The sequence below is a fragment of the Xiphophorus hellerii genome, chromosome 23 (assembly GCF_003331165.1).
Source record: "Xiphophorus hellerii strain 12219 chromosome 23, Xiphophorus_hellerii-4.1, whole genome shotgun sequence".
NCBI classification, from domain to species: Eukaryota; Metazoa; Chordata; class Actinopteri; order Cyprinodontiformes; family Poeciliidae; genus Xiphophorus; species Xiphophorus hellerii.
In genome coordinates, this window is record NC_045694.1 from 20,475,602 (window position 1) to 20,501,074 (window position 25,473).

The 25,473-nt window shown below is 39.8% G+C and overlaps 2 protein-coding genes across 3 annotated transcripts; one reads left to right on the forward strand and one right to left on the reverse strand.

Moving 5' to 3' along the window:
• The first annotated feature begins 1,193 nt into the window (after positions 1-1,193).
• znf185 (zinc finger protein 185 with LIM domain) lies at positions 1,194-19,482 on the forward strand. Of its 2 annotated transcripts, none has more exons than XM_032554942.1 (30): positions 1,194-1,340; positions 2,206-2,257; positions 3,935-4,055; positions 4,149-4,256; positions 4,341-4,370; positions 5,058-5,114; positions 5,217-5,264; positions 5,360-5,431; positions 5,526-5,606; positions 5,746-5,808; positions 5,918-6,016; positions 6,687-6,752; positions 6,878-6,949; positions 7,242-7,316; positions 7,509-7,583; positions 8,148-8,210; positions 9,401-9,451; positions 9,560-9,604; positions 9,860-9,916; positions 11,848-11,895; positions 12,184-12,379; positions 12,425-12,807; positions 14,169-14,228; positions 14,352-14,414; positions 14,704-14,811; positions 15,866-15,934; positions 16,010-16,081; positions 16,175-16,237; positions 17,544-17,649; positions 18,965-19,482. In XM_032554942.1, the coding sequence occupies exons 2-30, from the start codon at positions 2,248-2,250 to the stop codon at positions 19,061-19,063; spliced, it is 2,460 nt and encodes an 819-aa protein (XP_032410833.1). In that variant the 5' UTR covers positions 1,194-1,340; positions 2,206-2,247; the 3' UTR covers positions 19,064-19,482. The 2 variants fall into 2 exon arrangements, with proteins under 2 accessions (XP_032410833.1, XP_032410834.1); XM_032554943.1 differs by having other exon boundaries at positions 1,201-1,340; positions 12,184-12,400; positions 12,725-12,807.
• pofut4 (protein O-fucosyltransferase 4) lies at positions 19,043-25,228 on the reverse strand. The gene is made up of 5 exons (XM_032554944.1): positions 25,136-25,228; positions 24,555-24,893; positions 22,841-23,221; positions 20,853-21,475; positions 19,043-20,713 (listed from the first exon to the last, which is right to left on the reverse strand). Exons 2-5 carry the CDS (start codon positions 24,891-24,893, stop codon positions 20,563-20,565), a joined length of 1,494 nt encoding a protein of 497 aa, XP_032410835.1. The 5' UTR covers positions 25,136-25,228; the 3' UTR covers positions 19,043-20,562.
• Between the last annotated feature and the right edge of the window lie 245 nt (positions 25,229-25,473).

Consider the following 25,473-nt stretch of genomic DNA (forward strand, 5'->3'; position numbering starts at 1 on the left):
GCAGTTGTCTATATACTCTGACTTTCTGATCGTTGCGAAGGCATGAAGCCTGAAAACGATCAAGTCACAATCAGCGGGGATCCTCGTTGTGATTTAAAACCCGAGTCACATGCTCCACTTACTACACAGGTTTCCGATCACTTCACCCGCGACATTGTTGCAATTCCAATTGTTGGTGTGGTGAAACAGAGGTGGGGGTTAAGTTCAGATACTTTGCATTCTCATTTTAATTTTGTGCCAGCAGCACCCTAATGATTCATTTGTGAAGTCAGAGCTGAAGGCCAAGGCCGTCTGACTGGTTTGGTGTTTAAAGGAAAGAAGGAAGATAATCCACTTAGATACTCTGCTAACCAGAGTGAAACCTTGGCTCTCGGATAAAATCTCCTCTTCCCGCCCCGTTTCTGTGACACGTTGTGAAATCCATGAAGAGCTCCGCTCTGATTTGAGAAGGTTTTGTGAAAATATGGATCTAATGGGATGTTGTTTATCTTGGCCGCTTACTGGCGGGGATTTTGCTGATTTTCATGCTGTGGCTGTTTTCATCTGTTGAAGAAATTGCATGACATTTGCAGAAAACGTGAACTCATTTTTCTTGCCTTTCTCTTAAACAAACATCAACTCAGTCAGTCAGTCAGTCTGAGTAAACAGTCTGTTTACAATACGCTCTGTGGCCCACTATCAAAGCCTGACCTTTACAATCCCAGAGCAAAATGCCAAAAAAGAACCTTCAGGGTTTGTGTTTTAAATATAAAACAGGAGTTCAAGATGTTACAGAAGATGTCACCATAAATCAAGTCTTAATGTTTTTGTTTTCTCGGCTCAGCTCTTCGCGCTGTTCTTGATTTTGTTTTAATGATGTGTGTTTGCTTCCCGGCTTTTCCTGCCCACTGAGCGTGACACGAGCATTCCCCACAGGAGACGCGGCTGCCACCCGCCTCATTTATGTGTGCCACGCTCTGCACCTTGTCCTCATCCTCCTCTTGTTCCCTGTTGCCTTTTGCTCATGATGACGAACTGATCATCATCCACCTGCGCGACAGGTACATGCTTGCTGACTTTCTAGAACAAAGCACAGATGTGGTAAACAAAGAAAATCAGTTCTTAGCAACCTCTACCACACACACACACACACACCCGCACACACACGCCTGCACGCTCCCACACGCACTGCTCCACCCCACATCCACCTTCCTCGACTGGCTGGGCTTGTTAGAGCTCACGCCCGTACCTGTTTGCTAGTTTGCTGAGACACCTGTCAGGGACGAAAGAGTTTTCTACTGCTCACTTCGGCTACACTCAGCTGTGTGAAGAGTGCCCTGTTGGACATAAGGGTTGGACAGGTATGTACTCTCACTATGAACTATCTGGCTTGTTTATAACGTTATTTAACAGATAATCTTAACAATTTTTGTCATCAGAAGGTGGATTCGTCACATGGAGGGAATGTTTGCCTGCTTAAACTGATGATTATCACTGTTTGCCCACTTATTTTTACATGTCAGCTCAGTTGACTCTCGTCTTTAACGCTTTCCTTTAAAAGCTGCTGTGTTTCATTAATGATTTATCATGTGTGTGTACTGCCAGAATAAAAATCCTTTCTCCATTTAGAGTCACTTTTTATTCAGGACAACATCCCTCTGATACATTTATCTGAGGGATGTTGCTCTGTAAGGGCTAAATTAAAAACCTCAGGCGTTTTAGCTGTTAATATTTGCATTCCCATTTTTGAAAAATCTCCCCCCCCCCCTTTCAGTTTTGCATAAACTGTGACCTGCTTTGAGATAAGGAAACAGTCACTGAACTGTGTTTTCGGGGTTTTTTTGTAATAATACCCAAGGAATTTTACCTCAGATCAACTTTTTTTTCTGATCCTAAATAAATTGTGGGATCGACTAATTTGGAAACAAGCAACCATAATCCATCTTTAATGAAATGAGACGTTACTCCGAGCTGCTGATGTAAGAAGATGGTTATTTGTGTGTTTCAATTGTTATGTAGGCAATTGAAGTATTTTTCTCTTGAAATGTGGCAGGACAGGATGACCTGCATGCTTGAAGGATGAGAATGAGGAATTTCTGACAGGCTTTTGGAGAGGGAGCATACCATAGGAACAACCATTTGAAAATATGCTAATTCTAAGACAAGGAGCTGTTTGCTGATCACACACTTTCTCTTCATGAGGTTTCTTACTGATGTATTTTTCAGGTTGCCTGTAGGGGAAAGCACAGAGATCCCACCAGAAGAAACATGTCAAGCGGTGAGAAAACTAATTAATGTGATCTAATTATGATACCATGTACTTCCTACAATAATAGCTGATGTTATCACCCCTCTATACTGAGCTGTTATGATTTAGCATATTAAGAATTCATGTACCCTGTAAAATAATATGAGGGCTACACCCCTACACTTGTCCCTAAAGGTTTAAAGGGCCTATAGTTTTTTGACTTTCAACATGAACATGAATGTAGTTTGAGAATCAATAAATTGACACTAAATGTTAATAGGTTTAATATATTAATTGCTCATTAAGTCATCGCCCATAGTCACATTTTGGCTGAATTCCCATTTTCTCTTTCACTGTTTCCTTTTTTCATAAGCAGCTTCCCTGCAGTTGTTCATTTTACACCAGAAAGTAGCATACAGTGTTATTTACTTTACAGCTTTACAATAGCAACCATTTTATCATGCCACAAAACATCAAACTTCTTAAAACAGTTATTAAGGCCATACATTTTCAGAACAAAAGAAGAAGCCATTGTTTTACTTTGCTAATGTTGTAACCCTTTATTTGAAGCGTGACCTTGAAACATTTAAACTTAAAGGTAATCTTGCCACTTTAACATCTATCTATGTCAAAACTACAGTGAGACATCTGCCACTCTGTATGATGGGATAATTGTAATGGTGGGTCAAGCTGAAAAGGACAGTGGTAGACATTCCACTTATAACTTTGTTTAAACCCTTCTGTTCTGTCATTTGTCTTTTATAAACTATTTCCTGGAAGGAAGGGCCTATTTTGATTGGTCAGCTAAAGAAAATGGCAACTAGGAATGATTAACAACATAATTATGCAAGCAAAGCAGTGATATATTGCTCAAAATATATGTTTAATGCATTTTGGAAATTGGAGCTTGGACCTGGGAATGGAGTCACCCCTGACCTGAGTGTTTTCTCACTGCTTGTTGGAAAACCATTGGGATTTCCTAATTGTTGCACTAACCAAAACTAGAAATACAAGATAAGTATATTCTATTTCACTCTATTTTATGTGATTAAGCACTAAACTAACATATTCACAAATAGATAATTTATTTTATTTTTATTTGTGCCACTAGGTTAATGAGACCAAACTGTGAAAAGTGCTGAAAAATAGTTTCCTGAAACTTTAATATTTTCTGTGCGTGGCAGCCATAGTTAATGAATTTATTTTTCGAGCCACAATTCTGACTAATATACAGCGTTGATGGAACTCCCCGTAAAATTGTGTATAAAGCCAAACTCTTTGCAGCACTTCTCTGCTGCAAAAGAGTGCTTTAAGGGTGCTTTAAAGATTTTTTTGTTATCTCTCTTACCACGCTCCTTTCTGTCCTTGGTAGCAAGATATATTTGAATCCTTCAAGTTTATCAACAAACATCAACAAACATATACTCCAGGAAACTTGAAAGCTCTCTTGTCTTTTCCATTTTGAATTGTTTTCAAAATCTGTTAAATTCAAGCTACTCTTTAAGATCCCTTAGTTGAAATAAAAAAAATTCATTTACTTTTGGAACTTAGGTTTAAACTAATAATCAGTTTTAGGATTTGCATTTGTAATTAACCTCGTTTATCTCATGTTCATAAGCTCACCACTTTTAAAGTGTAATAACAATAACACACTTTGCAACGCTTGGTCACGTTTGTGTGTGTGTGTGCTCCTGTTTGTGTCCCTAGAGGGAGACCGAGCATCTGTGCTTCGCACCACCAAAGTACGAACAAAGCTGAGGGGAGACGGCAGCTGGCTGCAGCGCCAAGATGAACCTCAGGCTGAAACTCAGGAGGAGGAAAAGCCATGGTAAAGCACATGTCTTCAAAGAGTCCCGTCCATCTCATCAGCTGCCCAGTCACTCGAAGAGACACAACTAAATTCTCTGTGCAATCTGTGCAGGTTGGCAGAAGTTAGAGACAGGCGTTTGAACGGAACTCCCATTGAAACAAGCCCAGTTTCCTCACCAGTAATGTCCACGCCGCCACCAGTAAAGTCTGACACTGAGAGGTAAAACTGTATTTTGAATAAGGTTGCAGGTTTACTTTAAAAATTGTTGCTTTTATTTTATGAAATTCCTGTCTTGATTTTCAGTAAACCAGCAACACAAGGATATTTGATCAGGTAGGAGAGACACTCACTCTGATCCATTTCTTAAAAAAAAAAAAAGAAAAGAAAAAAGGTCAAAAATTAAATCAAAGTTGTTTTTTTTATCTTAATCAAAAGCAGACTCAAAACATGAGAATACTATTGAAAATGTTACTTATGTCAGTTGAATAATTAAAAACAAATGTATCTCATACGGATTCATTATTTCCAGAATTATACATTTAAAACTAATTAAAAAAGAACAGAACAGAGATGTTGTGGTATACACTGTTGTTGGAGTAGGTCACAAGAGGTCACTGCTTAAGAAACTAATTAAATTAATGGAAAGTTGAATGGAGGGAAAATGTGGTAGAAAAATGGTACAGGTTATGGACTACAAGCACTATGTTTCTTAAGTTAAGAAAATCCTAAATTAAAAACTTCAGATGTACCTTAGATGAGCTAAGGGTAAAAGAGAACTTAAAGTGTCCTCTTCTAAATTAAGTTTTCTATTTTTATTGGAATTCAAAGTCCCAGAGTCTGGAGGAAGAGTGGTTGAGGTGTCAGACTCCAAGTTGGTGGAAGCCCACTGTTTTATTACAAATGCAAGCCATCTACCTTCAAATATATTTGTTTTTAGTAATAATCTAATGCCACTGTATTAATGTTGGGATGCGGCAAAATAATGCTAATAACAGCATTCTTTGTTCCTTTTACCTTCAGAGGTGTTTTTACTAAACTAGAAACGCCTGTTTCATCTCCATCATATAATGGCACAAGGTAAAAGCATCTTCCCTTTGAAAACAGCAGGTTTAATTGCACAGTGAGATCTGAAAACCACATTTTTGCATGTAAATTATTATTATTATTTTTTTATCTCAGCATACCAAAAACATTCACTAAAAGGCCTTCAGAGACCTACAAGAGGATGTAAGTGTACGAATAAGACTTCCAGATAATTGCCTGCATCTCGCTGAGAATGTTATGTTTTTCATGCGGTTTGTGTTTGTGCTTCTGCTCCGTAGAGCCCCTCACATTGTGAGGAACACTTCAGAGAACCCCGAGGGCCAGCTCAGCTTTGAGGAGCAGGAGAGACGGTGAGACTCCGCTCCCACTGAGAAGCCATGTGCCCAGAAAAAAACCCCCAACAAAAAAACATTCTGAGTAATATCACATCGTTTTACTGTGCAGGACGGAGGCCGCCCTACATGTTATGAAGACAAAAGCAGAGAGAAAGCGATCCTATGTTATGTCTGCTGCTAAGTTATATGAGTATGTATCATTTAGGTCATATCTCTAATGGGTATAATGAACTTTAACCTAATTTTGGAAGTGGTTATGTTTCCAATCCATCCCAATTTGCTTTGTAGAAATCTTATTTATTCTAAGCGTTTGTTTCTAAAATCTTCAGGACTAAAGATACACCACCTGACACTTCTTTGGCCACCAGCAGTCCTTCATTTGTGGCTAAAAGGTTTGAGTTTCTTTATATTTGATTCTGGAGCCAAAAAGAAACAAAGCTTCTTCTCAAATTTCTACATTTTATTATTTACACGTCTCTCTGTGTGTGTGTATGCATGCAGGGTGGAGATTTTTGATGATGCCGACAGCACGGTGGAACCATCCCCTGCTGTTTCTCCCACATCTGCTGCCTCTGCTCCTGCACCCAAACCGCAGACAGCGTGAGTCTCGTTTCATGTTTCATGTTTACTGATGACCTTAAATAAGGCAAAACTGTTGGCTAGTAAACATAAAATGTTGAAAAATCTTCCTCCTTATCCAATTGAGTGTGATGACACAACCTTAGCAAGAGCCATTTTATTTAAGTTATTTAAGATCCAAGTTTCTGGTTGCAGGCTATAGGGAAGCCCGCACTCTTACATTAAACTTTTTGCTGGATCCCAGAGAACTTTTGCAGAAAAACATAAACTTTTGTTGAACTGGCAAGAAAAAAAGAAAAACGAAAATCATTCCCTTTCTTTCTCTATTTCTTAGTAGAGCTCAGTAGTTAATCTCTTCAGCCCAAAGTGGTCTTCAGTTCTGAGCCCTCGTCCTCAGAACTAAATGTGATTGTCTCAGCATCTCATGCATTAGCTGGAAAAGTAGAGAAACATCTAATTGTGATCAGTTTTTGATAGTTTTAACATATCAAGTGCATAAAAAAAGGTGATCTAATGCAACATTTCTTAAAACATTTGTGAAATTTGTCCCTTTTTTATTACTGTTTTTATTATTGCAATCACATCTACTGCGCTCAATGTGATTTCAAGTTTGTGTATGCCTTATTCTTTCACATTTTTGAATGAAAATTAACCTATATTTCATCTTTTTTGCATGTATCTACGTCCACAGCTCCAGTATTGACACAATTGCGGCCTTGTCCGACACCCTCATTTCTTTGGACACAAACCCTAGCAGGTATTTACTGAAAAACAATACAAAAGCAAGCCCTATCAGACAAAAAAATAAGACTCTCAGTTTAACATTGTTGCCCAAAGGCCCCAACACTACACTATTTGATCGTGACTTTGTTCTCCTTGCAGCGCTGAGAACAACAAGCAAGAGCTGGCAGAGGAAGAAGAAGGCCCGATGGACAGTCCCACCCCAGAGGACAGGTAAACAAAATCAATAACCGCCTCACTTGTGCTGTAGCGTGACTGGCAGGAACACAAATGTGCTCTGATTTCCACTGTGTTCACTTCAGAGTAATTACAGAACACACGTCTCCATTTTTGGTGCCTTAAACATGAGACATGACTGTCCTAAATTACATTTGATTAAACGCAGTACAAACATATTTAATAAAGAGATGTTTTTGGGCTTTCTTGCCAAACCAGGTGCTTTAATAACATGCTGATCTGTTTGGTTTTTTTTGTTCTTTTTTGTTCTGCCTCTTCCTCTCTGCAGTGTTGAACAGGAGCCAGATACAGCACCCAGAGATGGCGAACCAATAACAGGCGATCTCCTGGGTTTCAGTGATGGGTTCGTTAAAAAATATTCTTTCTCATTTTGCAATTAAGAAGAATTTTTGAATGTTATCCATAAGGTGGCACTGTTGGACTTCACATAAAGTCTCTCATCTGTCTCAAATTGCCTGTATGAGCTATAAACACCCCCAATCTGAATCCCTAAACCCCTCTTTGTTCACCAACTTCTTGCTTTCTGCTTCTGCAGTCCAGAAGAACCAGCGGAGCCTGTTCCATCCAGCCCGGGACGCTGGAGTCAGGATCTACTCACTGGACTTGGCAGGTACAGGAAAAGGCTCTTTATCCCCTCAAACTGCTAATCCGTGCTCATTTGAAGAATTAGTTTCTCCTCAGTTGTAAATCTGTAGTTGCTTTGTTAGCAACTAGCAAAGCATCACCTTAACTCACCTCGATAAAGTTCTAAAACTCTTCCCCACTTTGGACTTTTCTGTGTAATGCCTGCATAGTGAGTCTAGTCCTCCACAGACCTCTGACACCCTGAATCTTGTGGCTCTGTGTCATTATAGTGAACACAGAGCCATGCAGGTGAGAAAAGCCCGATGTGACAGCTCACTCTTCCCATCTTTGCCCTCCTCTTGTGTCAGTAGTTTCTTTTTATTACCACACATAAAGGAGACAAGCAACCCTGATTTATGAGATTCATTTTTATCACAAACCCGAAAATTAATCCACTGCTCCGTGGCAGAACCAAACAGCCTCCGATTCCTGAATGAAACGACTTTGAAACTTTAAAAGCCTTCATTTTTATCTGCACACGCGTCTGGAAATAGAAAAGAGCACTCCGTGCTGATTAGTATTTCTGCTTTTGTTTTTGTCTTTCCACCAGCCTCAGCATGCAGCAGCAGGAGGAGGAGAAGCAGACGGATGAGACAGCCGTGGAAACACAAAGGTAGCGGGAGATGACAGGCTGCTCTTAAACAATTATCTATCTGTGCAGAGCTGCTCCCTCGAAGAAGCACGATATGCAACGTAATGATTTATACCGACTCTGTCTGCAGCGTTGGCCCCACAGTCACAACACTGTAACGACCAAAGCTGTGGTTATTCCTGACAAAGAGCGCTCATGGAAAAAAGAAGGAGAAAAAACATATTCAGACAGTCTCCATGCTTGTTAAATAGTTCAGTGGATTTCAAGCTTTCCTAATGGAATAACACTGTAAATAGTGTATGAGAACAGCAACAGTAACCTTTACTTGCCCTGTTTTTTTGTTCCCATCTCGCCATACATTCCTCTTTGTCTTCTATAATTCTGTCTTCCTATCACCAACCCAAGAGAACATTTTTATTCACCCCTTGAACTTTTCATAATTCATCAGAAATTGATGTGATAGACAAACACAAAGTAGAGTATAATTGTGAAACAGATAAAATCATTAGCCTCCTTTACCCCAACACTCCTAAATAAAGTCCAGGGCAACTACCCACATTCAGGAGCAACTTAGCTCAAGTCAGATATTCTTTAGGCAGCATCATGCTGTGGGGATACGTTACTTCAGTAGGAACATAGACAGTCAATCAAATCTGAAACAGAGCAATTTGGCAAAAACATTTGGTAAAAATTGTATCTAGATGTGTAAAGGTGGTAGAAATATTATTCTACAAAGTATTAAATCAGAGGATGATGAACACAAATGCATGCCACACTTTTCAGATTCTTCACATAAAATATATATACTTTATATATATATAGATACATATATATAGGTATAGTCTTAGTGTATGACATACAATGTCAATATAATACATTGCAGAAGTTTGCTGTTGGAAAATGACAAAAATGCAGATGTTTACTGAATATTTATACAAGATAGTATACCAGAACACTTAGTGAGAAATATCTCACTTTCTCACATTGCTGAAGTGTGTAGTATAAATTTGAATGTAGTATTTCCATTTGGTAAAGACACCCCTGATTCTGATTCCGATTGAGTTTGGCCCTGTGTCCGCTCTCTATTTCTGTTTACCATTCAAGCTGCATTGAATCTTTCCATTATGAGTCAATGTGATCAGAATTCCTCAGACACCAGACAGGGCCGTGCTGACAATTGAGAGTGAAATCAGTGTGAAATTGTTTTTCAGCTCGGCTGATCCGTTTGATCCAAATCCGATAGGGACTGCATCCCATAACAGGTAATCATATTGGTTTGGCGCTGTGACTGTCTTCCAGCCAGCCAGATAGCATCTCGGCATGCATAATGCAGCAGTTTCTGATTATGAGCCACTTTCCTCCTATTGCAGCCCCCCTGACCTGTTTGAGCCCTCCGCTGATGTTTCCATCAACAGGTACAGGAAAGATTTTCCAAATCCCTCCCTCTTTCTCCTCCTCTAACCTCTGCTTGTTGCTCTGACACTATCATGTTGCTTCCTCACAATGTCTTCTTTGCTGCGTCTGCTGCTCCTAATGTAATCATCGTTATTCACAATTGGCACCAATCACTCTGAAGCGCTGCACATACAGTATATTCACCACAGCTTCCACCGTTAATATGCTCCATTAGCAGTGGGTAACCCTTGTCTATTTTACATTTTGTCTTTCAGTTCAGCAGCAACAGAGGAGACGAGGGAATGTCCAAGTCCAGAAGTGCTTGATTACCAGTAAATGTTCAATCTCATTATTTATTACTTTTGTTTTCCATTTTTTTGTTAAACTTTTGGCTTTAATTATCTGTCGGTTTTGGACCAGTAAAAGCATGAAGATGAACATCTGAAGACTTCAGCTTTGGCTGTCTTGTGCTCTGATGGATTATTTTTTATTGAATTAACTCTTCGTATCTATCTGTTATTTCACTTACAACATTTTTGTATGGTTTAGCCTTTTCTTTATTGTGTCAGTGGTAAGGTGCAATTTAGTCAGCAGATTATAGCATTAACACAAGGAAAATAATATTTTTTTCCCCCTATTATTAAAAGTTGAAGCTTCACCTGCAGCTCTATAATAAATAATCAATAACTCCATTTATTGTAATATAGAGGACATGCCCAATATGCATTTATTATCCATTTGTGTAGTTTTGCTTTCTCTCTATTGTTTTCTGTAGAGTTGTGTGTTGCGTGAGCAGTAACAATAACGATGCCAAAAAGGTTTATGACCGTGTAATATGTCTGTGGCTGAACAATGGAAGAGGAAAGGAACAGATATTTAGCTCCAGGAACTGATCTAAAACAGTGACTGTGAAATATTTTAACACACGTCCCAGTCTAAAATTAAAATTTCTTTGAGCATCACCATCTTGAAACACACACACAAAATAGTACAAAAACATCCTTTTTAATTGGCAGGGCATACTTAAAAGTCGTGACTTAATTGAGTGTGGCCTGTTAAATCAGAAGTTAAAATTGACAATTTTGAAGTTTTCTTAACTATCCAATAATGCTTTTTATTCTCTATAAAAAAATTTTCACATAGGAAAATCATTACTTCCTACCTCTATCGCCTGTTATCCACAGTGCAAACTTTCTGATGGTTTAGAGGTTGATCAAGTATTGCTTGTTGAACTTGTTTTGAGATGGTAGACGTCTTGGTGCCTTTCAGATTGGTGTTGCCTTTATTCTGATTGACCAAATAATCTTAATTTATATAAAAAAAACACCCAGAAAGTTACTACACCTACAATGATAATTGTGTACAGCCTTAAAACAGAACATGAGCAATTCTGAATGATCCCTTTATACCTTCATGTATCTAACTTTAGTCAAAAAAAACACTTTTTTACATATTTTTTAAAAACTGTCATTATGTCATGACAGTACAATTTGAGACAGATAATCTGTGAAAAAAATCAAGCTCCTTCATCTTTTCTCACTTCTACTGTTGTCATCTGCAGAAATACACCGTTCCCAGTAAAAAACAATGAATCTGAAACAGGAGGATTGTCTTAGCACTGCCAGTCAACCTTGTGTATGTGCTGCTCAATGTGGTGGAGAAACAACTTACTGTTCCATGAAAACAGTTTATGCGTCATCATCAGTGGCCATGCTAACTAGTCTGAGCAGTCATTTCAGGCTCTGTTGTAGTGAACCAACTGTAACTTAGCAGAGAGCAAGGGGCAGGATGTGAGCGGCGTGCACACAAGCTTGATTGACAGCGCTAAAACACTGCTCCTGACTCTGGTTGGTTATTTGTGACTGAGTGGTGGATTTCTGCAGTTAGCACTGGGAGCACTGGGGGAAGACAGAGGAGCTCGACTTTTTCCACAGATCATCTGTCTCACACTATACTTTCACAACATGTAACAGTTTTAACAAATTTGTAAAAAAAAAAAAAAAGCATATATTTTTTGATAAAAGTTATAAGTTGGGTTTGAAGCCTTTTCATGCCCAGGTCCTGACTCTAGACGTAAATGCAGAGCAGCGGGAGAAGCCACCAGCACTTGTTCTCTGTTCACTGTTGTCCGATTTTGCTTATATCAACAATTCTCTAAATGTTCTGCTTCTGGAACTTTCTGATGCAAAAACACTTGCTCCATTATTTTGTGTTCAATACCATCAAAAAAATCTTTCAATGTTTGTCTGTTTCCTTTTTTCAGTGTAGCAGTACCGGAAATACTCTGCTCATGTCCCAACGAAGCGAAACCGTGAGTAATTTATAAAGAACCTCAGTTGCACATTGACAATTTTTTCCCCCTTTAACCTTGTTTATATTACAATTTTTTTCTTTTCTTTTACTATTTACTCTCTGAGTTGGAAGTTATTGGGCATAGGTGATTAAGGAAATAAGTCAGATACTTGTTACTACATTCCCTTCATAGCTGTGACAAAGAGGTCCAGCCTCCAGTAACTCTGCTCTGCTTTTTCTAAAATAAATATACAGAGTGAATATGCCACCAACTCATGTTACTTTTACATCCTTGTTTGTGTTCCAGGACCATAACACCAGTGGGAGTCGAACAAGTCATCTTGAAGATAATTCCAAGCAAAGAGGAGCCTAAGAACAATGCGGAGAAAGAGGAGAAAGTAGAAGAGGAAGAGCTGATCAATGTGGTGGAGAAACAACTCCACCTCTTCTTTCTCCAGGAGGAGAAAGTAGAAGGGGAGAATGAGGAGGAGAAAGTAGAAGAGGAAGAGGATAATGAGGAGGAGGAGGAGGAGGACAAAGTACAAAAGGAAGAGGAGAATGAGGAGGAGGAGAAAGTAGAAGAGGATGAGGAGAATGAGGATGAGGAGAAAGAGGAGGAGGAGGACAAAGTACAAAAGGAAGAGGAGAATAAGGAGGAGGAGAAAGTAGAAGAGGATGAAGAGAATGAGGAGGACAAAGTACAAGAGGAAGAGAAGAAAGTAGAAGAAGAGGAGAATGAGCAGGGGAAAGTAGACGAGGAAGAGGATGATAAGGAGGAGGAGAAAGTAAAAGAGGATGAGGAGGAAGATCAGAAAGTAGAAGAGAAAAAAGAGGATAAGGAGGAAAAGGAGAAAGTAGAAGAGGAAGAGGAGTCTAAGGAAGAACAGGAAGATGAGACGACAGAAGAGGATGAGGACAAAGATGAAGAAAGGTATGTTTATTAAGATTGAAATAAGAGAGAACACATTAAAGCCCCGTTTTGAAGCGGTATCTCAAAATTCAATGTATGTAAATAACTGAACCTTAAAACACACCTGAAAGCAAGGTAACGTTTCTTCATATATCAAAACAGTGAAGACCTGGTGAATAGAGACAGAGATCTGCTTCATCATCGCCTTATAAAATCTACAGATTTCATCCTCGCTGAATTGTGTCCACACTTATTGACAGCTGTGGCCGATGACAAAAGTTTAATATGTTTTTTTTTACTCACTTTCCAGGGAGATCAATTAGTTTATGATCTTATTAGTGTCAGACTTTATAATGAAAGAGTGCTTTCACCCGATGTTTATCTTAAACTTATCTTCTTTGGAACTTTGTGTCTTTTATTTCTATCTAAATTCTTAGCATGTGATGCTGCATGCAGGCCTGATTTGCTGTACCTCAGCTGGAATACGTTATGTAATCAAGTTAAGGAATCCAAATTGAATTAAAGATCTGAATTTAGCTTTAGTGACTTGCAAAAGTACTTGTTTAACTTGATCATGTTTTTTGGTTATATTATAACCACAAATTATTTAAATTTTATGTGGTAGGTAGTCCAACACAAAGTACCCCATAATTTTGTGGCAAACTCATACATAGTTTTGGAAATTCCTGACAAATAAAAATCTGGAACAGGTGCTTTGCTTTCGGCAGTATTCTCCCCCATTTTATTCTGCTGGCCCTAAATAAAATCCAGCTTAATTAATTTCAATTAGATGCAATCTCATAATTCACACAGAATAACTTTTATAATTTCATTTTAGTATAACTACTCCTGTTCCGTTAAAGCCTCAGAGGTTACTTTAAGAACACTGATGAACAAACAACCTTATGACAACCAAGGGAAAATCAAGGGTAGAATTTTGCATAAGTGAGGTAATAGAATAATGTCAAAGAAGAATTAAACACTACGGTGAAAAAAATGACACTACACACATCTTCTTGAACACAATCCACACTGTGAAACATGATGGTGGCACCATCATGGTGTGGAAATACTGTTTTCAACAAGGAAGCAGATGAGCGATTACAGGAAGATGGTTAAAGATAATCCAGGAAATAAAAACTGCAAATGACTTGAGGTTGGAGTTTCACTCTCCAACAAGACAATCACCCCAACCAGGCAGCTAGAGCTGCAATACAAGGGCGTACATCAAAGCACATGATGTACACCCTGTACATGTTCATGTTCATGTACACATGAACATGAATGTGTTAACACATGAACACATTCATGTTCATGTGTTAAAAAAGACTCCTCAAAGTGCAGACCTAAGACTTATTTTTAATATTATATATTTTCTCCAGCTCTGAGGGTTCCTGGACCACCACATGGGAAATCCCTCATGAGACAAGCACAGTGGAGAGGTGAACACACTTTTTTGTTTTGCGCGCAGCTCACGCTCCACTATTCTTCATTTATTCTCCCCTTTGATCTGTGTCCATTACCAGCTAAAAGCCTTTCAATGTCTGTCTGTCTCCCCCTCTCAGCCAAGAAGCCAAGACAGAGGACAAGGCTGGAGATCAGCAGACAGTGATCATGTTTGAGAGAAAGTAAGTTGTCGCTTTATTAAGAGCTCCAGGTGCACATAGGCTCCTTTTATCCCCGTAACCTCGTTTCCTTTCACTGCGGTGGAGGAGCTGGGCTTTTACAGCATTTACTCTCTGAGGTGGAAGTTATTGGGCACTGATGCTGATGAAAATAGGTCAGATATTTGTTACTACCTTCCCCTCACAGCTGTTGCAAACATGTCCAGCCTCCAGCAACTCTGCTTTTTAATAAATGTACAGTGTGAATACACCATCCGCTCATGTTACTGCTACATGCTTGTTTGTGCTCCAGGTCCACTGAGAATGACTCCCCTTGGGATAAATGGATGTCCCCCACTGTTTATACCATCTCCACTGGGACGGGAGATGGCGATGAGGAGGAAGTAGAGGAGGAAGAACGGTATTTTTTTTTTATTCAGCTGTATTTTTGCTCCAATCTAGAGCAATCAATTCCCATTAGAGATAATCTTATCAGAGTGCATAATTTTCATTATTTTCTGTTAGCATAGATAGGTACAGTTGTGCTGTTAAAGCCTCATTAGTTATTTAGAGAACATCGATGAACAAACAGTGTCATGACAACCAAGTAACACAGCAGACAAGTCAAGGATAATGCTTCAATACAATAATATAACACCATGCTAAACATTGAACATGCTGCATTTTGTTGTTCTGCACTGCTGACAGGGTTGTTAAAAAGTTCAGACCTTAATCTAACTGAGAACCACAAGTAAATCTTGAACATATCTGTTGACAGAAGCTCTTCATCCTGTCTCACTCGAAGAAGAACATTAGTTTCCAGACTTGAATAGCTGGCAGACATTCCCACAACCAAGGAATTACACATTTTTCAGGTTTTATCTACAAATTTTTGTAAAAATGTGGGTTGTTCTTACCTCCATTTGACCTCCCATATTCCACACAAATATCCCACTAAGGTTTGGGGTTGTATTATGACAAAATGTGAAGGCGTTCAAGGACTATGAATTTTCCTGGCACTGTGGTCTATTTAAGATTCCTGCTTGTGTTCTCCTACTTCCATTGATTTCGGTAACACAGCTGTTTAAGCTAAATTGATTTGCGCTAAATCCCTGTGGGAACGCAGATCCTGAACACTTTACTCAGGCTGTACACGTACCTGCAAGTCCTGTTTTAACAGATCTATCAGCTCTATTTATGACATTCTACAATCAGAGCGGCATTCCCATTGCCTTTCAGTCTGCCCTCATTTGGCTCCCTCTCTCTAATCATTGGGCCACCACATGTCAAATTGGTGACATGCATTGGAGTCGTCATACTGTCAAATCTGAGCCCAATGAATGACTATCATTAACAGGCAGTGGTGGAAAAAAAAAAGGTGAAGGACCCCGTCTTATGATGGGTCCCATAACCCTTCACGCTCCTGTCATCTGTGTGTAAAAGATGACACGAATGTTTATGCTCTCCGTCTGCAGGCCAGCTGTGGTAGCGGAAGAGCGACGGGTCCCAACACCGGAACCGGAACCGGAACCGGAAAGCAAAAAGTGAGCATCTCTCCAGAGTGGAAGCTTAACTTGAAGTTAAAATTTGCACCCACATTAAGTTACTTTCTCCTTTAGGCCTTTTGTGTATGTGAAGGAGTATGTCGACGCAAGTGAGCATTTGCTCAATCTCAGCGACCCACTCAATGGGTAAGACCGATTATTTGTTGATTTGTTGAAGCAGTCATAAAAACATTAATCAGTGTTGCTTAGATGATGGTACATTTTGTTCTTTTCCTGTAGGTCAGATGATTTTGCATCAAGCTCCATCAGTTACTCTTACAGCAGCCCCTCCAGCTACACTAGGTAAAACTTCGGCACATAAACCTTTTTCATGCACCAAGACTTGAGAGTGTAGAGGGGGTCTATACACACATCCCTGTTAAAATTGAACATAAACCGTCATAATTCATTTCCAAACTTTTTCCACCTCTAACGTGACATATTTTCTGCTCAATTCAAATGAGATAAAGTACACCTAGCCTAGTAGGTTTATCCTGACATTTATTTGCCTCCTTTAGGTAAAGCCATAGTTTGCAGAACGAAAAATAAAATTCCACAGCATTTTATATACATACTATTGAACAAAACTGTGTCAGATTTGTCTCGGAAGTAGGAGTGAAGAATAATGTCATACCGGGTTGAGAGCTTTCTTTTTGCAAGTCCGTAAAGAGAAGGAAATGTTATTTGTTTTGGTGTTAACTAGAATTATCAACACACAATAACAGCATGTTTGTCTCCATGTGATGCACTCAAAAAAATAAAAATGCCCACATGTAGATATTTTACAGAATTGTGTACAGCACTTACTAGTTATGAAGTGCTAATGAATATTTAATATCAGTCTCTCGAAGCATTTCATATGCTGTCAATTAATTGACTTTTAGTAGTTTAGTTGAATCAAAAGATGCTCTAACAAAGTATTAGTTTAATGGTGTGCACACTTCCACACTCATGGCATTGCAGTTATTGTTTTTATGTACATTAACCCCCTAACAGCTTTGCTTGTTTTTAAGTTGAATTGTACAGGATTAATGTTAGGTTAAAGGTGGAAATTATCCATCATGGTCTCATTTTTTTGTAAGAAAGCCATTGCTTTTTACAGGGGTTGTTTACATTTATGAGATTCACTGTATGCTGAGTTTTTGTGAGAATTTTACATATTTACCCAAGAGTGCATTTATTTCACACTTCAATTGCTATACTTCTCCTTCTCTACCTCAATATGCCACTTGCAACTCTAAAACTCTCTTTTTAAGTGCTTCAAGCTGCTTGTTTTCACCTTTGAGCGTGTTTGCTTTTCTTTACAAGGCCACTCTGGCTGATCTTGTTCAAACAGAGCGTCATGTTACTTAACATCAACCTCTCGGTAACCCCTACATCACTTAATCCACGCACTGAGACAAAATCCAGTTTAAGCTAAAGGTCCGTCTCCTCCTGCCTGTTTATTTTTCCATTTCTGACGCAATGAGACGTGTGCGAGCGGCGGGGCAGAAATTCCAGGAAGCCATCTCGTTCAGTTAATTGGGGGACTGAATGGGGACATCAAAGGATTATTTACACGTATTAAAGGAGATCAGCCTAAATTGTTCTAATCGCTGTTTCCCTCCAGGGTCTCCCTGTCGTCCACCTGCACGTACTGCGGAAAGCAGGTGGGCAACGATGCCAAGATCAGCATTGAGCATCTCAATATTAACTGCCACCCTGAGTGCTTCAAGGTAAATGGCCTCCATTTGTGGATTTTTTAATAGCACTCTCTGGACCTATTGACACTCCCGGTAAAGATGTGTAAAGTCGTTGATATTAATTCATCTTTTATTGCAGTAGTTTGGAAAATATATAAAAATCCAACCTTTAGTGTGAGCAGATGCCTTAGGTCACATTATTGGCAACTCATAACAACTCCTATAAAATAAGTGTAACTCTGCTTTTCTAACTTGATCTATGCAACCATAAATTGTAATGAGCAATGACGACTTCCTGCTTCCCTGAGGTACTATGATGCAGAGTTTCATTTCTATTAACTGTTGCCCACCAGGGTGCAGCAAAGAGTGGCACCTTGAGGCCTCCAGGTCTCCAAAGCAACCACTACTGTAGATGCTATCTAGAAGCAAACTAGTTGCCGGAAAGACACATTTACCTTCCCACCATTACAATTACAAACAGGCAGAGTTTGCTAATCTCTTCTGGGACATTAAATGGAGTGTATCTTTTGGTTTGAAGAAACTAAAAGATACACTACGAGCTTTGCAGCAACAAATATTCAAGTTGGGTCTAGGCTGAAATAAACAATAACTCTGTTCAAAAGCACCTCCTCCCCACTGTAAAGCATGGTGGAGGATCTCTGGTGCTGTGGGTTTGTTTCTCTTGCAAAGGCCCAGCTAACATTGTTAGAGTTCAAAGCATCATGAACTCGAACTCTTTTAAAGACCATCTTTCAGCAAAATACGGCCAAAGCAACACAGAAATTGTTCACTAGACACTAAATGAACCGTCTACCATGGCCATCCCAGACCCCAGACGAAATTCTGTAGAGAACTTGTGCGTTGAAAATAAAGGATAAGTTAGAACCATCTAACATGTTTTTGCACAGAGAAATGGTCAAAGATCCCTCTTTATTTGCTCCGAGTGTTAGAAAAGAGTAAGTGCTGTGTATTGAGTTGCACAGAGTTTTACCAGCAGGAGTGCCAACAAATATGCCTCTGACTTTGTACAAAAAACCCCCCCCAAAACTTATTTCTTAACATGTTTCCACACTTAATTATGCAAAAAGTTTTATTTTTCAAACAATGACAGTGTGGTATTAAAGATGAATTTATCTGAAGGTGAATTGTATTTTTGACAAATGTTTTCATTCCAATAAAATGGTTTCTTTGAATATTTTTCATGCTGCGTTCCAACACATGAATGTCTTCAACTGGTTTTCAAGGCTTCAATGCTTTCATTCACTGTTAAAGATTTGTTAAACAGTATGAAGAGGTAATTTTCCTTGGAACATCGCCTAAGATTATGCTCTTTTTTTTTTATTCACAGTGTGATGTGTGCAGTAGGCCTATGGGAGACCTTCTCCACAGTATGTTCCTGCACAAGAAAAAGGTCCACTGCGAGAGCTGTTACGCCACCGTTATTTAATCCTCGGAGCTTTTCATCACCTCCTTATCCTTGTCCCCCCTCATTCATGTTCATTTGCATAATAAGTGAGAACTGCTCTGAAGTTTGCACCGATTTCTTTCTTACTTTGCTGTAACACATTTTAAAGTGATAAAAAAAAAAAGAAACTGGAATTGTCAGTACGATAAAGTCATGTTGAACAGTCTATTTTTTGGGGGGATGAAATATGTTTGTGTGTCAGTTACAATGAAGGATGTGTTTTATATGTTTTTTATGTAAAGATTCACAATATCAGGTGGGCTTGGACAATGTAATTTGATATAGAAGGCTCGCTATTTTTAAAAATCTTTTTGCTTATTTTACTCATCTCGATACAAAATAGTGTGTTGAAATGTACGATGCATTGCTAACAAAATAAAATGACTTACAAAATCCTGGTATAAACATCTTACAAAAGTACTGTCCTTGAAAACACACTCCAGAATGAGGATTATTGCACAAAGAGGAGTTTAGTGTGTTGCAACAACAAGGTCTGGGTAATAATATAAAGTATTTATCATAAAAATTCAGAGTAGATTTGCTTTTGAGAACAACTGCTAGTGCAGAGGTTTCCGCTTGTAATGTTGCATTTCTCAAACTCGCCTCTTCCTCGCACTGTCACTTCTAGTAGCTGTTTGCATAAATGTGACTGGCTAATAGCCATTGGCCACATGCAGATTAACTTTAAAGAAGCACAAGCAGTCCACTGGCTGCTGCCTTGATGGTCTTCACACACAGTTAGGCAGATCTCCTTCGGTGAACAGGACAGGTCCCCTTGGCTCAGCTCCAGTCCAGGGAAAAATGGGAGCTTTCCAGAAGCATTTGCCTCTCTGCACCAGCTGCACAGAGAGCATTTCCTGCTTATTCCTCAAAGCAGAGAAAATATGGTAATGTCCTTCTAAAGCATCCCTTTGCCCAAGTGTCACATTGAATAGAAAATTAAAACCTGTTATGGTGTACACAAAAACCCACCTTGAAAAAGTATTTCTAACCCTTTACATTTTTCCATTCATATTTTTGCGATATTCCAACTGTATACATCAGTGAATCATACAATCACTGACCATAGATGCTATATGTTCAATATGAGCTCCGACTAGTTGCAAAAGTCATGCAAAATCTGTCTCTGGAGGTGCAAATGACTTGAAGCTGATTGAGATGATTCTAGTATTCGTTTCAGGGGACTGAATGCATATGCCTGTCTATTTGTAAACCATGCATCATTTTCCATCCATTTCAAAAAAACTTCACATGAAATCCTGACAATACACACTCAGGTTTTGGTTGTAATGTCACAAAATGTGAACAAGCTCCAGGGGTTGGGATACTTTTGTAAGACGCCATAATCCACAAATATAACGGTTTTCTGGCTCAGTTGTGTAACCACGAGTCAATCCGTCATTTAAACAGAGGGGACTCGTAATATGGGCCCCCCTGCAGAGCTGGACGGGCGCCACGCTCTGTTTGTTTCCGAGCCTGTGTCAGTGTTTCCCTCTGGCTCTGCTCACAGCTATGTTTTGGATGTGCTTCCACAGCAGAGAGGGGTCCGACTCGTTGTGTCTTATCAGGGACTCCAGCCCCTCGGCCTGGTCGAGGCTCTGCCAGTAATCCTGCGGCCATATTTGCAACCATCTGCAGACAGATATGCAAACAGATTAGGCTAATTTCAGAGGCCGGCTCAATTAGACAATAAAATGATTTCTCTCCCCTCGGGTTGACAGAGCAGGCGGTATTCCCACCTGGCACAGTCAGCGATTTAACTCCTACTCACCCGTCATCTGCAGGCAGGTCTTTGATGTCTCCGTACCCTGGGCTGGGCAGTGGGCAACCCATGTGGGAGTTGCTGGCCATTTTACGCTGAGGAGGTTGGGTTTTTTGGGGGGCTTTCCTATATGCCCTCTCTGCAGCCAATCGGGCATTCTCCTGCTCACAAACATAACATTCAAATCCATTTAAGTAGTTAGGCTTGCTCATGTCGTTAACTCCCCACTCACGGGAGTCCAAGCCCTCCAGCAAGCGAGTGTTAGTAATCCTTCTGGGGTCTTTGAACTCTAAATATCTAACGTATTCATCATCGTTCTCATCCAGACGCTTGAGAAAGTCGGCGAGAGCTTTGGGAGAGGGAAACCTATCTATAATTACGACAGAGTGGTCGTTGGGCATCCAGTCAGCCACCACCGGGGAGCCTCGGTAGACGGGCACGCAGCCCTGATGGAGGGGCCGCCACAGCTTCTCCGTCATGTAATCTGGACACACGCCATTCTCCAGCGCCAGGTGGAACTTGTAGCGTGCGACGAAATTCATGAATCCGGGTTCCTCGCCAGTAGCGGTGGCCGTGTCCTCCAGGTGTTCCGGTAGGGGCCTGTTGTTCAAGCATTTCCCATAAGAGTCCACCTAAAGACGAGAAGGAGAGAAGGATGGAAGCGAGAGATGAGAAGAAGCAGTCAGGACACATTTATCATGGCAAAATAGCAAACTTTTCCGAGCTCAGGCTCTATTTATGGAACTTGTGAAAAATGTACAGAAAGAGAAGAGGATGGGTGGATTTTACAGAATAGGCAAAGGAAGAAATAGAAATATTTTCCAAATCTACTCTTGTTTTTTTTTTTCAGCCCTATCTAGAGCTCGAAACACTAATCGACTTCCACACTTCTGGACTGCATGGGAACTCCTCCTCTCAAAATAAATTACTCATGACACAAGACAAATGAAATCATGAGACCGACCTTTGCTAATTGACTTTTAACATTCTACTTTAAACATGTTAGTTAGATTATCTGATTTAACAGAAGCCTTTTTTAGAGAGAGTCCTACAAGAGGCAGAGGACATTCCTCACTCTCCAAGTCATCCACTTCATGGTGAATTTAAGCTCCTACCATCTGGGAAGAGATTCAGGAAGCCCAAATCAAGAACCACCAAAGACTCTTTTGTTAGACAGGCCATTATTCTGATCAGTTTTAAATGTGATTGGGTCAGATCTAGTCATTCAGTCTGTGTTATTGACATTTGTACTGATAATTCAAAGATTTGTTTTTTATTATTTTGCCAGTGTTGTTGTGTGACTGTGTCAGTGTTTTAATTTTTTTCCCACCTTGCTGCAAAGACAATTTCCCTAGAGGGACAACAATAAAATGGTTCTGATGCTGAGCATGTTTCTTTGAAGCCAGCAGACAGAGATGAACATATATTTTTCATCTAACTGCAGAGAATATCAAGTCCGGACAATCTGAAACTGAGCAGTGAGGAAAAATCTGCCTGGCAACATCAATGAGAGTTAATGTGATTTTTGACTCAAAAGGTTGTGCTGACCTATAAACTGCTTCCAGATAATATAGTACATCTTTCTGTTCCCAGATGGAGCACTAATGCTGCATTAAGGGCTAATGAAACCAAAACTAACTTCAGGTGCAGTTTAATAACAACTACACAAAAACCCTTGAGGCTACTTAATAGAAACGCATTACATCAACATATATAGAACATTTGCAAATGATTCCTGAGCATCTACTGTACATGGCATATCAATGTGCAGTTAATCAATAGAAGACAGTGTTTGTATATTTTTGTCATCAATGATGCTGTAACAATGCTGTTATTCTCTCATACAGTACAGACCAAAAGTTTGGACACACTTTCTAATTGAATTCAATGAGAAGGTGTGTCCAAACTTTTGGTCTGTACTGTATGTCTGAATTTACCCCCAAAATCTCATTCATTATAATTAAAGCAGAAACAAAAGCTCCTGCCAAGCACTGTACCTCGATGTACTTCATGAGTTCGTGAACGTATCGGTCTCTGTCTGACGGCACGTCACAGTGAGACTGCATGTAAAGAACTGGAGCCAAGCCCTCCCTCCTGAGGCGGTTCTTCTCCTCCAGAGACACAGCCACAGGCTCCAGCAGGTACTCCAGGGAGGGCAGCCACTGCAGGGTCAGGGGGTAGTCTGACTCCCTGCGAAATGTGGCCGTGTAATTAAACAGCCGGATTCCAGGTCCGTGAGAGAGGATGTAGTTGTTCATTGGTGACTCCTCGTGGAAAAGTGCCCAGGTCTGGTGGAGCAGGCGAGGAAGTGGCGCCTCGTATGCCCTGAAGTCTGTCCCGTAAAAGATGATGGATGCTGTCCTCTTGTACAACTGGACCTTTTCAAGAACAAGTCGAGATGAAACAGGGTAACAATAATTATTATAAATGTACGCATATACACAGTGCCTTGCAGAGGTCTTATAATCTTGAACTTCTGATACTGTTTAAGATGCTAAAACCGGAAATTTCCAGGGGTTTGACCAGGGGCGTCAAACTCACTTTCATTTTGACCATATCAAGATCACAAAAGTTCTCAAAGGGCCAGTTATAGCAGAATGTATTGGTAATATAATATATATAATATAATATATTTATAAATAGCTTTCTTTATATTTTAAAATCAAGTAATAAAAACATGTTTCACAGTGACGTAATTTAGAGAAATTACCGCTTTGAGAAAACCGCTTTGATTTGATTGATAAAATAGTATTTCAGCACATAACTGTTATGTTGAAGGTTCTAATTATGAATCCCACTATAGCTTGGAGGACCATGTAAAAACGTATGGTGGGCCGGATTTGAATTGTCACACGTGACCTAGACCAACAGAAAAAAGTAACAATTTTTAAAGCAGAACAAAATTCCAAAGTCTGTACAAACAGAAGTCTATAAATTGTCCCAGGTATTTTTATCCAGCTACCTCACACTGAAATTACAGCCGCAAATGTTTTGGGCTATGTTTTTACTGGGTTTATATTTCAAGAGACCGCGATCTCAAACTAAGTCAGATTGAATGGAGAGTCTGTGAACATAAATTTTCATGGCTTTCTTTAATGATTGGCTATTGCACAGCCATTCCTGTCATTTAATTAAGACAGCCATGTTTTGGTAGGTGTTCTGTGCTGCTGTACTCTTTTCCTCTCCAGGTCAGGGATTGAACACCTTATTGAGATATTGAAAGCTTTGGATATTGTTTTATAACCCATCTATGCTTTAAACGTCTCCCCAGCTTAATCCCTGACCTGGCTGCTCTTCATGATTCTGCCGTTCTCTAACAGAACCTCTGAGGCATTTACAGAACTGCTGCATTTAGACTGAGATTAAATCACACACAAATGGACTGTATTTACGCATAAGGTGACCACACCTAAAAGAAAATGGCAGGAGTGGATTTAAATTAAACAAATCAGAGTAAAGGGGGGTAAACACATAGGTACGCCACACTTTTCAGATTCTATTAAAAAGGAAAAAGGGAGAGAAGCATCAGTTTTGATCTACTTGTGTTAATCTATCACATACTTCTTATAAAATACTTTGAAGTTTAGTGTTCCAACGTGACAACGAGTGATAAAGTAGGAGGAGTATTAATACTAATGCAAAACACTGTATTTTTCTGCTATTCAAGCCCAAACTTCCAGGAAAAACTTTAGCTGTTGGTCTGTCTTGTACCTTGCGATTGCTCGTCACCAAGCAGGAGGACGTGGCGCAGTCGACGCGTTCAGTGTCACCGGGGAAATGTGGGAAAAGTCCCCCGCTCCACCACAGGAGAATGGGCAGCTCCCTTTTGCTGCGGCGGTCACTGTTCCCTGGTCCTCTGTATGAGGCGACAGAGGCAAACTCCATGTCCGACAAAGCGCTCTGTGGCTGAAAGGCTCCTCGGTCTGGCGCATCCAATACGTCCAGGTGCAGCTGGTCTCCAGAGAGAGAGGCGAAGGAGACCCACACCCAGCAGAGGACAGCGAGCAGCCCCAGACCCACGCAGGGCAGCAGCCTCCTCCTACCTGCCATCTGCGGAACGGTTAAAACAAATAACAAAATATAGGTTCCCCTACCTCCATGTTTACTATATCATGATGTGTGTGTTATGAACTTTACAAAACAAAGTAAACATCTATGGGACCAAACCTCCCAGTTGTCCAGATATATCGAAGCAATAACGCCATTCTTACTTATGTCGCTGTGAAACACTCAAAATGCATACTAAATATGTAAGAAATAAAATATTTATTTGTCTTAAGAGCAAAACATACCTCTGATGAACGCTCCTAACGGTTTATTCGCCTACATCAGTAACAACAGACTCTTCCTCGTCGCTTCAAATGTTACCCTCCTCTGGCGCCACCTACAGCCAAGCGAAATCAAAGCAGCAGCAAACGCAGAATCAGTCGAGCTTGTTGAGTTTTTTTGTCGATAATCTCAACACTTACTCGCTATGTGCTTTCATGTCATGGTGGAATTTAGCAAATTAGGCAAATATAATAGTATGATTGAGTTCAGTTATAAACACAACACATAAAACGTCACAAATACAAACAGTACAAGCTACAAGTTATTTTGGGGCAAACAGATGCTATTTGCCCCCAAATAT